General features: G+C 35.5%; 1 protein-coding gene across 5 annotated transcripts in view; it reads right to left on the minus strand.

The window, feature by feature from the left end:
- Positions 1–2,223: 2,223 nt before the first annotated feature.
- The window catches only part of STRN3 (striatin 3), a 136,089-nt gene continuing 123,304 nt past the window's right edge, over positions 2,224–15,008 (minus strand). For 4 of the 5 annotated variants that reach the window (XM_073010881.1, XM_073010882.1, XM_073010883.1 and 1 more), the window contains 4 exons: positions 13,725–13,865; positions 10,860–10,967; positions 4,067–4,153; positions 2,224–3,985 (listed from right to left, as the gene is read on the minus strand). In XM_073010881.1, coding sequence (XP_072866982.1) covers positions 3,816–3,985; positions 4,067–4,153; positions 10,860–10,967; positions 13,725–13,865 — 506 coding nt within the window. In that variant the 3' untranslated portion in view covers positions 2,224–3,815. The remainder of the gene's footprint in view (positions 3,986–4,066; positions 4,154–10,859; positions 10,968–13,724; positions 13,866–15,008) is intronic. The other variant, XM_073010884.1, reaches the window with a different exon arrangement.

Consider the following 15,008-nt stretch of genomic DNA (forward strand, 5'->3'; position numbering starts at 1 on the left):
AGAAAGAGGTGCTCTATCATCCCATCTTGCCTGTCTTTTCTAAATACGGGTCCTATCTCCTCCTCTCATCCACCTAAGCCCCCTGAAAAAGGTGTTAAACAGTCAGAATAATATACTCCAGTAAATCTTTTGAGTCTTACAGTTTTATACCCTGCATAAGAGGAATAAAAGGACTACACACGGAAAAACTGAACTGGAATTGCCTTTTTCACTACATAAAATTTGAAATTGAAAATGGAGTTTCAGAAGACAACTTCCCCCTTTATAAAATGCTTCAAACATGACTGAATCATGTAACAAGGATAATTTTAATTAAATATCATAAAAACTGGGTTTAGCATAATATGATTTTTTCCCCAGTAAGTAAACCGAAAACTCTCAGCTAGGAGTACAACTCCTTGAAAAATTAAGCTTTAATGAAAACCCAGCTACCAGTCATTAGCCCTTTTAAGAAAGTGCTTTTTTCTTTAATTTTATAAAGGACCAAGTTTTGAGTCACCTGAAGTAACCAGGGAATAGCAGCAAGAGAGCAGAAATCAGAACCGTAGGTTACTATCAATAATTTTATAAGTAAACATAATCAGGATAAAGGTTATTTACAGGGGACAGAGAGTAAAAAGGAAAGATGTATTACAATCCAACTTAAGCAAACATGCTTAGATTTCAAATATGCTAGCCCATTTATAACTTAATGCATTAAATGCAATGTTAGTCTTCAACGGATGTTACCTAGTTTGAAATAATGAGGAAAAACAACATGAAATATGAGAGGCAGAATATGATTAACTATTGAGGGAAGAAATCAACATATTAAGATTTGTATAAAGTACTATTTAATAGTGAAATCAATTTCCCATGTGTCAAATGGAAGCACACATAATGAAAATAAGACATTATTTGTGCATACCTTTAGTCTCTTCCAAAGAGACTAAATACTGCAGAGAAAAATACAACCGAAGGAGATAAGAACAAAATATATATATATACTAATTTTTATCCATTTCAGTTTTAATACATTCCAAAATACATCAATGTTTATGCATTCCAATAATCATATTTCAGATCAATGGTGATGTACTGGGTTGAAACAGCTGCTAGAAACAATTCTAGCTTTGGAAAAGCTTATTCTTTATTTCAAAAAAGAAGAAACAGAAGAGGAGAAAAGTACCCCCTTTACGTTGTTCTTTAGTTGAATGTTCAGAGAAACAAAAAAAATGGTAAAAAAAAAAAATTTGCTGGATGCAGTGGCTCACACCTGTAATCCCAGCACTTTGGGAGGCCGAGGCGGGTGGATCACCTGAGGTCAGAACTTTGAGACCAGCCTGACCAACATGGTAAAACCCTGTCTCTACTAAAAATACAAAATTAACTAGGCATGGTGATGCATGCCTGTAGTCCCAGCTACTTGGGAGGATGAGGCACAAGAATCACTTGAACCTGGGAGACGGAGATTGCAGTGTGCTGAGATTGCACCATTGCACTCCAGTCTGGGCAACAAGTGTGAAACTCCACTCCATCTCAAAAAAAAAAAAAAAAAAAAAAAAAAAAAAAAAAAAAAAAAAAAAAAAAAAAAAAAAAAAACAAACCTCGAAAAGTTTTAGTTTTTCATCAATGACTAAAATTGCCACTTAGATTTTTATGGTAGATGACAAAATTTCTCAATGTACAATGTAATTTTTTCCCCCAGCAACAGCAGCAAGCATTCAAATTGAATTTTACACATAAGTTTTCTAGTGTTCCCTTCTAATTTCATCTGCAATTCCCTTCAAAGACAAAGGATATTACCTTATTGAAGACACGTTTCAAAATATTAATGTTTAACATTATTTGTAAGACTTTTAACAGTGTTTTTTTTTTTTTTTGCCAGAAATGGCAAAAACCACAATTACTTTTGCACCAACTAAGCTAAATATTCAATGTAGTTTATTTTTTGCTGAATTTTTTTGTGGAAACAGGTACGGCAAATAGGAACAACACTGCCATTAACTGAAATTCAGATTGAAACAGGTTGTCTAAGCAAATTATTTATAACTGCATCTGTGCATTTTTTGGGGTTATTTTGAATTGCATAATTTAATGGAAGATTTTTTAAAATCCTCAAGTGGGGTGAAATACTTAGATATTATTAATAGTGTTAGTGATCTACTCTTATTAGAATATCAATAATTATGTAGTACAAAGTTTGAAAGAACAGCATAAAAATGAAGGACTCACTAAGAAATCTCCATTTCCTAGTTTAATTACGGAGAGTAAAGTATTGCACTTTATTATTCAACACAAAATGATGTAGCCAACAGTAACATACAGGTACACAATTTAATATTTATTATATGCATTTTATATACATTATTTTTCAACAGCTGTATGTTTGCTATGTGGTACAATCTTAAAAATTTGCTGATTCATAGTTTGTAAAACAAAAACCTTACAAAACTCATCAAAACTCGCAAACTGATCAGAAAAGTTTCTTGGAAGACTAGAAAAAATACTTTATTGTCTTAATCATGCATTACACAAACAAAATCTTTAGTTACACCATAAAATTAAGCACATCTAAAAAAATAAAACAGGGATAACTAGTCAAAACACAGCAGATTTCTGTATCCTGATTCAACTATTTTTGTATCCTATTTGTAATGCAAATAAAATTTTACTCCAAATATTTTAAAACAAGTTAGTTTTGTTTGGAATCATGGTAAACCAAGATACATATCTTAGGGGGAACCATCTTGGTTTGTAATTTAAACTATAAAATATTCCATTTTTAGTCTATTTTAGACTATTCAAAGATTTCCAAAATAGATATACAGGTTCCTTTAGCACATTAATAAAAGGATATAAAGACCAACAAAAAGTGAAATAAATAATAGGCCATTAGCAAGATGGATAATCCTTGATAAATAAACTTGTAAATACAGTAAGATGTACAAAATATCACATAGTGATAGGATGCCAAGATTAGTTTTTTTTTTTTAAGAGTTCGTTTGGAGTACTAAACCCCACTGTTTCATTTTAATACACTTAATAGTCCTTGGTTTATGAAGACATTTATGTGATGATGAAAGTTATTTAGCATCTTTATGGAAGGACTTAGCTGAGCTGTATTAGGCAAAAGAAGGAAAAGAAAGTGGTTACAGGGCAGCGGGTCAGTGAGATCTCTGTGTTTTAGGGTTGTATAATGCAGAAAAACTTCAATACAATCTTGAGCACTGTTGTGACAGGCTAAATATATAAAAAGACTTATAAAAACTAGAATTTTATCCAAACATTTTGTGCAACTAATGCTAAAATATTTTAAGTTAAATTTTCTTTTTCTTTTTCTTTTTTTTAAAGCAAAATAAGTTTAAAAGGGAATCTGTGGCATTCAACCGATAAACAGAAAATCACTAAGAGATGAAAAAAAGCTACTCTTGGAGCTCACTTCCCCCAACAAGAGCACCACATTCCTAACCCTAAGGCAGCACACAGAGTCCAAAAGAAAAGAAAAAAAAAAAACAAAAAACAAAAAAACTTTTTTGAAAGATCAGACTCCACATTGGCTTAAAGACACCTAAAAACAGACATACGCTCAGTTCATATCCAGTATAGGCCACAAATACTGGAGTCCTTTTTTCTTTGTCCCACAAAATACAGTAATTACAGTTAACTTAATGAGCTTGACATTAAGGTGTGATTTCCACCAATTTGTACCTGCCCCAAATAGCTTTCACCAGGCAGATCACATGTAGTGTCATATCAGTAACCTTTTTGATGGCAGTGATGCAGACCCTCTTTCTGTCCAAGCAAATCTTGTTACGATGCAAGTTTTTGTTGATTCATACAAATACTTTGGCAAGGGCATCGGCTCCTGCACTAGCTATATATGCTTTTGACGGGTGGAAAGCAACATCATAAATTGATTCATCCAATTTCTTTCTATGAGCTGTTATTTCTTGCACACATGTCTTGCTGTCTAAATTCCATAATCTGATGGAACAGTCATGGCCTATAAAAGAACAAATAAAATTTGTTACTGAGTAATAATCTTTTATAAAGTTTGTGGGCAGTACAGGACTTTAAGACTTACTTCCAGACATCAAATAGATTCCATTAGGATCTACTGCTAGACTTGTAACAGCATCCAAGTGAGCTACCATAGAATGGATCATTTTACCTAAACAAAACATAACAGAACAGATTAAGTTTTCACAAATACTAATGAGAGAACAGAAACTACAATATAGCATCGACATAAAACAATCATTATAGCAACTTTTTTATTGTGGTAAAATATACAAAACATAAAATTTACCACTATAAACATTTGAGTACACAATCCAGTGTCTTTTAGAACATTCACAGGGTTATGCAACCATCACCATTCTCTAGAGTTCAGAACATCTTCATCACTGGTAAAGGAAACCCCATATGCAATTAGGCAATCACTCCTCTGTCCCTCCAACCCCTGACCACTAATCAACTCTTTCTATAGACTGGCCTATTCTGGATGCTTCGTATAAGTGAACTCATACAATATGTGGCTTTTTGTGTCTGGCTTCTTTCACTTAACGTTTTAAGAGTACATCCACCACTACAGTAATGTTTTCAAGACAATTTTAATTCGAATGCAGAACTTTCTCTGATAATTACTCCTAAAAAAGACATCTGTATAACATGTATCTGACAATATCTGATAGACACTGTAAAGCAATGACAATGGATTGCATCAAAGGCTTAAGATCATGTAAATTGGAATTAAATAAGCCAAGTGTGGTGAGGTGTGCCTGTAGTCCCAAGCTACTCAGGAGGCTGAGGCTGGGGAATCACCTCATCCTAGGAGTTCAAGGCTGCAGTGCACTATGATTGTGCCTGTGAGTTGCCACTGTACTCTAGTTAGCCTGGGCAACAAAAAGAAATGTCAAGAAAGGAAAGGAAAATGAGAAGGAAAGAGAAAAGAGAAGAAAGAAAAGAAGGGAAGGGGAGGGGAGGGAAGGAGAGTGGAGGGGAGAAGGAAGGAAAAGTGTCAGTGAAAGACCTTAAGACTATTTTATATACTGGGCTAACAAAAACTAAATCAACAAAAAATATATTTATACCTAAACATTCCATTATCAAGTTCAGTTCACTTATCCTTTGAAATAAAATCATTTTAAATACTCTAAAAAAGAAAGGAGGTAAACAAATAACTCTAGATTTCCCCAGACATTAACAAAAATGCTGCTCTGGAAAATGTGACTTAATTAGTATCTTCAGTGAAGATTTGGCAAGCAAATGGAATTCAATAGAAAGTAGAATTTAAAAGACAAGTTGTGAATACAAAGTTGTATTGTACAAATACTTTGGGGCAAGGGCATCCAACTGATTCACTAGGCAGGCAATAAAATAGAAATACTGATACTTTTATAAGTTACTCCCCTATCACTCAGCAATGAGTCTTTATTACTCAAATGCCTGGGATGTCCCTAATGAAAGATAGAGGTTTTTTCCAAAATTCTAGTTATAATCACTAGCCATGCCTCTGGTCCCAATGATAATACTCTACACTAAGATATGAAAGAGGTCTAGTTTTATATTTGTAATGGGGCTACAGCTGTTGACCTGAATACAAAACCACAACATAATAAAATGTGCAAAAATACACTCCAAAAAACCTATAAAAAGTAATAGGCAGGGGCTCATGCCTATAATCCCAGCACTTTGGGAGGCCGAAGCAGGCAGATCAACTGAGGGCAGGAGTTCAAGACCAGCCTGGCCAACATGGTGAAATCTTGCCTCTACTAAAAATACAAAAATTAGCAGGTGCGGTGGTGAGCACCTGTAATCCCAGCTACTAGTGAGGCTGAGACAAGAGAATTCCTTGAACCCAGAAGGCGGAGGCTGCAGTGAGCTGAGATTGCGCCACTGCACTCCAGCCTGAGTGACAGAGTGAGGCTCTGTCTCAAAAAAGAAAAAATGTCCTGTCACTTTCCAGAACTATTAAACACTTATCAGTTGAAGACAAAATTTTTTAAAAAGTCAAAAATTTAAGACCAAATTAAAGTCTCTCATTTCAAGCCACAACTATCTCTCATTAATAATACTAAGAGTAATAAACAAAACAGTCTTAGAAATTCTACTCTGCTAGCCCAAAGAACAGAAAAGTCTTCAACAAACTATCGTCAATTGTTTAGTTCAACACAATTCATCTTCCAGTTCTAGAATCCACTCCTCTCAAAATTCCTATAAAAGACCACAGCATATAAAATGAATGGCCTCCATGACAATACTTTCAAAATATTAGGGGTTAAATACCAAGTATCATTAGCTTTCCTTATGTTAAATCTGTGATGGTAAGTTTTAGTTTTAAAATTTATTTTATTTGTATTCTTGAGACAGGGTCTTGCTCTGTCACTCAGGCCAGAGTACAGTGGCACCATCATGGCTTGCTAAGGCACCAACCTTACTCCTGGGCTCAAGCAACCCTCCACGTAACTGGAACTACAGGCACATGCCACCATGCCTGGCTAATTTTTTAATTTTTTGTAAAGACAGAATCTCGTATTGTTGCCTAGGCTGGTCTCAAACTCTTGGTGTCAAGCGATTCTCCTGCCTCTGTCTCTCAAAGTGCTGGGATTACAGGCATGAGCCATCACACCTAGCCTTGATGGTGTTTTAATTCACAGATCTAGTTCAAGCTTCTCTCTTGAGAATGATCCTCTATCTCCTAAGTTTAACATCTCTAAACCAAAAGACTTTTTTCCAATACGAGAGCTATACATTTCTTTAAGGATGCTATAATTTTCTAAGTTTAACTCCAGCTCTCCAACATGTGCACTAAATTAACCCTCACCCTGATTATCTTAAGTCAATTGAGAGTTTTAACCCTTCTTGTCCACAGTCACAAAAATCACTTCAAAATGTGAGTAATCCCTTCAGATGGACCATGAATAGAGACTTCAATGCTGGACCAAGTTGTATGTTGGGCTTCCACTGGTGACCACATAAATCACAAAGCTTCTGACCCCTTCCAGTAACTAGGACCTCTCCTTCACTAACATACACCTGCAGCTTCTCACATCTCACCAATTTCATTTTGGCCTCATGCTTCTGCTAATAGTCTACCAATACTAATCCTAATTTTTTCCTCCTATGACTAAAGAAATAAAGGCTGGACACATGCCACTGCACATGCCCATTCTCCCCTCCCTGGCAACTTAAGCCCTTTCACTGGCTAATATTGTGGGCCTCTATTAAATGGAGAGAAAATAAAAATGTCAAATGTGAACTACAGAAACAAACTGTGTGAGTTTAAATACTGTACAAGTCACTTAACTTCTTTAAGCCTTTCAACCTCATGTGTAAAATGGGCATAATAATAGTACTATATCTACCTTATAGAGTTATTAGAAGAACAAATGAGTTAACATATGTAAATAAAATAGAACAATGTCTCACACAGAATAGACAATATACCACTAGTCTGTAGCTGCAAGAGGACAGGACATTTTATTCTGTTCACGAAGCTTCAAGAACTGTGCCAAGAATATGGCAGATAGTCCAGCCATTTTGCTAAATGAATGAGTCCACAACTGATCTTCCTCCCACTCCTCCACATCCCTCACTCATACTATAGGTTCTTCCAGAATCACTCACTACCTAAGTCTTTCAGACACAGCATAGGAAACTTGAATTTGTACCTCTACCAAAATTTTGGTAGAAACCATGGGCCCTGAAAATCTCTCTGAAATAAATAGTTGAAATTGAAAACTCTAAATCCTTTAAAGTCAAGAATCTATCATATAGTGCAAAATGTGACTTAATTTTTCTAAACCAATTTTGCCAAGCCCCTGCTGTTCAAATATTTTTAGTAGTTCCCACATATACAGCATAGACAAAAACTCAATATTCTTAACCTGGTTCTAAAAGTCCTCCTCAATAGATTCTATTTTCCTTCCTCAAACTTTGTCTTTGGCTTTGTCTATAAGAAACTTCTGTTCCTTAGAAAGTTTCTACCACCGCGCCTCTGCTCAAAATATCGCCATATCTGTAACTTCCTACTACCACTTCCTTCACTTAAAAACAACCCAAAAACACCTTTCCATTCCTAAGGCAAAGCTTCATCTTGCGCACACCCTCCCGCACCCCCTCTTATTTCCTCTAGACAAGCCCACAGAAATCAGGAACCACATCTTATACATGATAGTATCCAGTGCAGTACAGAACACAAAATGCTGAGAAAATTTTCATTAAAATGGTTTACTCATTTAAATATTTATTGAGCCTATTCATAGCATAAAGTTCTATCATGTTTCAGACATAAAAGCTCAATAAATTTACTACTCATTTTATAACATAATACTCTATTAAAAACAACTTAGCTAACCGGAAATAGCAGTTATGGGGACAATCTAGTTTACCACAATTAAATGAATTTTTAAAGAACTTCTTTGAAAACGCCATATCCAGGCCAGGCACAGTGGCTCACGCCTATAATCCCAGCACTTTGGGAGGCCAACGTGGGTGGATCACCTGAGGTCAGGAGTTCGAGACCAGCCTGGCCAACATGATAAAAGCCCGTCTCTACTAAAAATATAAAAAATTAGACAGGCGTGGAATGAGATGCCTAGAATCCCAGCTACTCGGGAGGTTGAGGCAGGAGAATCGCTTGAACCCAGCAGGTGGAGGTTGCAGTGAGTCGTCATTGTGCCACTGCACTCCAACCTGGGCAACAAGAATGAAACTCCGTCTCAAAAAAAAAAACCACCACATCTGAAGACAACTCATAGTTTCATATAACTCAAAAGGGCGTGTGTGTGTGTGTGTGTTTGTGTGTGTGTGTGAGAGAGAGAGACAGAGAGAAATAGAAAGATGGGAGGGGAGAGAGAGAGAGAGAGAGAAAGGTGATAGAGAGGAGGTCAACTGAGAAATACTTTTTTCTACTATGGTTGGGCACAGTGGCTTACGCCTGTAATCCCAGAACTTTGGGAGGCTGAGGCGGGCAGATCACTTGAGCTCAAGAGTTCAAGACCAGCCTGGCCAACTTGGTGAAACCCCATGTCTACTAAAAATACAAAAATTAGCCGGACATGGTGGCACACACCTGTAGTCCCAGCTATGCGGGAGGCTGAGGCACCAGAATCAATTGAACCCCAAGAGACAGAGGTTGCAGTGAACTGAGATGGTGCCACTGCCCTATAGCTCTGGGCAACAAAGCAAGACTGGCTCAAAAAAAAGAAAAAAAAGAAAAAAAAAGAAAAGAAAAGGATTTTCTTTTTCCTATTATTTGGAACCTACTGCTTCAATTATCTTCATACTACAGGCAAGGTACTAGTTAACAGAAAGAATAAATAGGTAGAATTTGGAAACAATTTGAATGACTGTACGCTGCTTATTTGATATTGAGTAAACTTTTACTGACCACTTTCTTGATTTCTGCTAATAAAACAGCTCTACAGATTCTCACCTTTTGCTTTTAATATAACTACTAAAATTCCTGAACTTTCCTATATAACTGTAAATCTTCAATAATTAATAAAAGGAATCTTTTTAGAAACACAAAGGAAATTAACCTCTCTGCTCTTGCAGCAGAGAAAAATATTATTGGTTTCATAAAAATAGTTCAAAGGATTGATTTGATAAAGTGTTAAATTGAGAACACGGGCCAGAAGCAGTGGTTTATGCCTGTAATCCCAGCATTTCAGGAGGCTGAGATGGGAGAACTGCTTGAGCTCAGGAGTTCAAGACCAGCCTGGGCAACACAGTGAGACCCTGTCTCTATTTAAAAAACAAAAAAAAACAAAAAAAAAAAAACAACTTTATTTATTTATTTTTTTTTGAGATGGAGTCTCGCTCTGTCGCCCGGGCTGGAGTGCAGTGGCCGGATCTCAGCTCACTGCAAGCTCCGCCTCCCGGGTTTACGCCATTCTCCTGCCTCAGCCTCCCGAATAGCTGGGACTACAGGCGCCCGCCACTTCGCCAGGCTAGCTTTTTGTATTTTTTTAGTAGAGACGGGGTTTCACCATGTTAGCCAGGATGGTCTCGATCTCCTGACCTCGTGATCCGCCCGCCTCGGCCTCCCAGAGTGCTGGGATTACAGGCTTGAGCCACCGCGCCCGGCCAAAAAAAAAAACTTTAAATAATTTTTTTAAAGAGAACATCCACTTGAATCTTACGTCCTGTGCACAACCTGTAAATATTCATTTTGTCTGCAATTTGTTAAAAAGAATCTGTCCATGAAAGCGTTGTTTGAACAAAAGGGTTTCATCCTTAAGACTACAGACTAAAACATATTGCCATTTTCTATATAATCTTCAAAGAGAAACCTGTAATTCTGGGTCACTGTCTTACTTGATAATTTGTTACCCTGTAACAATGTTGCAATTAACATTTACGTTTCTTATTTAGAAGTCCTTCAGTACCCTGACTGGTCTAGTATCTCCTCAAAGTAGCCTTTCTAGCTGTCAGACCTTTCCTGAGAGAGAGCAAGCAATATATTATGTACTATTCTAGGTAATGACTAGATAATGGGCAACAAGAGCGAAACTGCCGCAAAAAAAAAAAAAAAAAAAAAAAAAAAAAAAAAAATACTAGAAATGCCAAACACCAGAAAGAGACCTCTTCCATCATACTTATTCATAACAGAATATGAGGAAAAAATTTCAAATGGAAGGATCTACATTTAACTAACATGACTTGAAGAAATCATAATAGCTAGGCAAGGTATTATGGCTAGTTAAGGATAAAACAACATAAATGTGCAACATTAAGAAAAGCAAAAATCTGAGTGAAAATGGTTTCATTTGGCAATTTCATATCTGAAACTCAATATACCTTATATAAAATAGCATTATCGATCATCTCAAATTTACAGTATAACTAATATGAAAAGACAATTTGCTTACCCGTTTTATTGTCAAAAAATTTGATGTGTCTATCTTCATGAGCAGTTATTGTAACAGGAAGTGTGGGATGACTTACTACTCTGTTGATATGATTATTAGATTGTAAACCTGAAAAATAAAGGAAGGCAATACATTAAAATTCAAACCTTTAATAAGTTGGATAATGGCCTTTTTAATCATGCTAAAATATAAAAATCATTAAAAACTAAACCTTTTGCATAAAACAAAAAATCTGACAACGAAACAAGGACTCCAGAGAGATTTTTAAAAAAATAAACATTTATGTTATTATGTCCTATAATATAGACCGTACTAGGCTCAAATTTAGAAAAAATGAGAAGTGTTTTAATGCAGCCCTTTATTATAGGTAGTTTAGAATTTTTAAAAGATCCACAATTATTACTTCTAATAAACAGTCCATATAAGAATTATAAGCATTTAAAGAAGGAAACATTCACAATTGCTAGTTAGATGTTTGTAAGGAACAACCCCCATCCTACCTACACTGACAAAAACAAAAAAACAGAAAACTGGAATTAATGCTCTTTAAAGATGAGATTTTTTTCTTTTCCAGTAAGCTCTTACTAACTTTTTATTAAAGATGAGGGAGAACAGAGAAATATCAAAACGAATAAATGGGCGAAAAATCCTCAATATTAATAGACTTTAGATCATTCATTCTGCATGCGTACCATGACTCATATATTATACCTAAACACAGAAAAAAATATGTATATATAGCTATCTATGTAGGGTAATTTAAAAAAAAGGTTTGAGGAGATACTGGGAAAGAGAAGATAATTTTGGTTTAAGACCTGACCATGGCACCATGTAAGTATTTTACATAATTACAAAGCTATTTTTTTTTTAAGAGACAAGGTCTCACTCTGTCGCCTAGGCTGGAGTGCAATGGTGCAATCATAGCTCACTGTAACCTTGAACTCCTGAGCTCAAGTGCTTCTGCTTCAGCCTCCAAAGCTAGGACATCAGGCACACATCACCATGCCCACCTAATTTTTTAAGCTTTTGGTAGAGATGGGGCCTTACTATGTTACCCATGCTGGTCTCTACTCCTAGCCTCAAGCTACCTTCCTGCCTTGGCCTCCCAAAGTGGTGGGATTACAGGCATGAGCCAATGCGCCCAGCCAACAGTTGTTTTTCAAAAAGAAATTAATGAAAATCAAAAGTAAAATTAAACAAATGAACTTAAGTATATCCAACTGGTGGTATAACTACAAAGGAAGGAACTATTCCAAGTGACTTTAAAGCACAGAAATCAGATTGTATATTACTAGTGGAATATACGCTAATTACAAAGTTTTATTATCAATATTCAATCTTTTCATGGCAATGGTATTATTACTGAGAATTCTGTGTATACTGTGGGTGGGATAAATAAAATAAGAAACAATTTTGTTGAGAACCAAAATAAATCTGAATTTGAAGTGGAAGTATTTTACTGTTTAAAAAATGCTTATTTCTTAGCTCTGTACATTGAAAAAGTCTAACACAATGAACAACCCAGGAGCCATGAAGATCATGAGGATCAACTCAGCAGCCTAGCACCCCAACTGTAGTCTCTAAATGCCATTTCCCACTAAAAGAAACCACAACTCCTTAAATAAATAGCTGATTTCAGATTTAGGGCACAAAATGAACAAGATGAACCTAGCACATCTTGTCGTATGTCATATCAGGAAGCTATCAACAACTACCAAGGTCATGGCAAAAGAACTCAGGAGCCAACCTCAGCCCCGCTGAGTAAGCCCCACTGGCCAAAATGAAAGGATCTGAACAGCAATAAATAAAGATAATACCTGTAATGGATTGAAACACATCAAATACATTATATCCATGAGAGAGTACGATGATACCAAAACCACCACCCAAGACAAACTGGTCACCTTTAGAGGGTGCTAGCAAACCAACTCATTATTTTGAAAACTGGTAAATAAAGGGGAAAACCAAAACCCAATAATTTATCTTGCCTTTCCTTAATACACACTAACTCCAAGGTAACCAAATTATTGATAAGGAGATGTTCTTTTTTATAGGAATAATCTAGCTAATAAATGGAGAGGGAATGATAAAATTAGAAAATCATTTTTCAATAGAAAATGAATGAACCCAAGCAATAATCCGACTTAAAACATCACAAAAATATAAACAACCAGCAAATACTTACCTCTGATAAAAGCTTACAAATTACTTGTGAAGTAAAGTTGCCAAAAACATGTAAAAATTTTTAAAAGACAAAAACAGTGAACCTGAATTTGAGTAAGTCTTTAGATCTATAATCAGTTCACAGGAGAATTGTGAATAGAAATAGAGAAGCACCTTAAATAATACAGGTATGCAACTAGCAAAATTCAGACTGTAGGAAACTTCACAAGACAAAGTAGCCAATTTCTTCAATTAAAAAAAAAGGAACATAAAAGAGATGAAGGGGAATCTATGGATGAAGACAGACCTGAGAGACCTATCAACCAATTGCAATACATAAATCTTATGCGATCCTTATCTATATAAACTGTAAAACATACCACATACCACATGTGCAATACTGGGCATTTATAGACAGGTATTAAAACTGAATGATGAGTACATTAGGTTCATTATCTTATTTTCTCTACTTTCACCTTTATATTGCTCTAGTCATTCCTCTTTTCCCATATGTCTGCCCAAACTTTTAAGCAAAATTTGAAGAAATAGCAGAAATAATATAAATAAGTATAACTGTAACATTATGAAACTATTTTGCCATCCTAAATTCAAATAGTGAAAACATTAAAATTAGCTAAAAGATCATCCTCTACTGTGTAATAACCCTTTTTAAGGTTTCAAAGAAACTCCATGAAAACTTACCAGAATCTACCTGTGATGAAAGTATCACCAATGACTGTGATGTTTCTAAATCATAAATTACGGCACTACCAGTGTTGAAAGAGGTTACCATATGAGCTGGATCACAGCCTATAAAGTCAACTGATGTAGGTATTCCATGCTCTGAAATGAGCCCAAAGACAGACAATGTAAACAAAGTAAAATTCTATGAAATCTCTACTTTTCTAATCAGAAAAAGGAATTCAAATAATCTTGAAATACTGTTAATAATGAAAAGGAATACAACTGTGTCAGGATGGTAAGATAAGAAATATCTTTTCCTCAATTATTTAAAAAATTTATAGCATTCTATTTAATATTATAAGAAAAATATAACTACAGAGCTCATAAAGAGTAAATACATGTAAAAGTTATTTCTTCTATTACACATTTTCTTCTAAGGGATTAAATAAAATCCTAGTCTTTTGGCCAACTTGCCAATAATACTTCTTACTGTAAAATGATAAATTAGCATTCTCATATAACTGTTTTGGCAGACTGGTTCACCTGTCAGAGATCTGTAGGCCTTATAAAGGAGCTAATACAAGTCAAATTTTTGGACTCATGAAAATGGCTTGGACTCTGGAATCAGCTGATGCAGTACTTCACCCTAAAATGGCCTGAGCAGCAATTTCTCTCTTTAACATACTAAATTAAACTAGCCAGATCAATGCACAGTTAGACGAAATATGGACCCAAGCTATTAACTATCTAGATGAAGCCAGAAATAAATATCTAAATGAATTCTTACCTCTAAAGCTTGGATAACTGAAAATTAGTACCACTAAGGTGTCTAAGAGACACAAAATTATACATTTACTACTCACCTAAAATGTTTTAAAATAATATGTATTTTTACATACAAATAAAAGGTCTAATTAAAAAAATTAAAAGCGGGGCACGGTGGCTCACGCCTGTAATCCCAGCACTCTGGGAGGCTGAGGCAGGCAGATCACAAGGTCAGGAGATAGAGACCATCCTGGCTAACACGGTGAAACCCCATCTCTACCAAAAATACAAAAAAAATTAGCCAGGCATGGTGGCAGGTGACTGTGGTCCCAGCTACTCGGGAGGCTGAGGCAGGAGAATGGCGTGAACCTGGGAGGCGGAGCTTGCAGTGAGCTGAGATCGCGCCACTGTACTCTAGCCTGGGCGACAGGGCGAGACTCCATCTCGAAAAAAAAAACAAAAAGAAAAAGAAAAAAAAAATTAAAAATGACTTGGAAAATAAGACCAGTAAATGTCTTCAAAAGGTAAACTGGTTAA

The sequence above is a fragment of the Chlorocebus sabaeus genome, chromosome 24 (assembly GCF_047675955.1).
Source record: "Chlorocebus sabaeus isolate Y175 chromosome 24, mChlSab1.0.hap1, whole genome shotgun sequence".
NCBI lineage: Eukaryota > Metazoa > Chordata > Mammalia > Primates > Cercopithecidae > Chlorocebus > Chlorocebus sabaeus.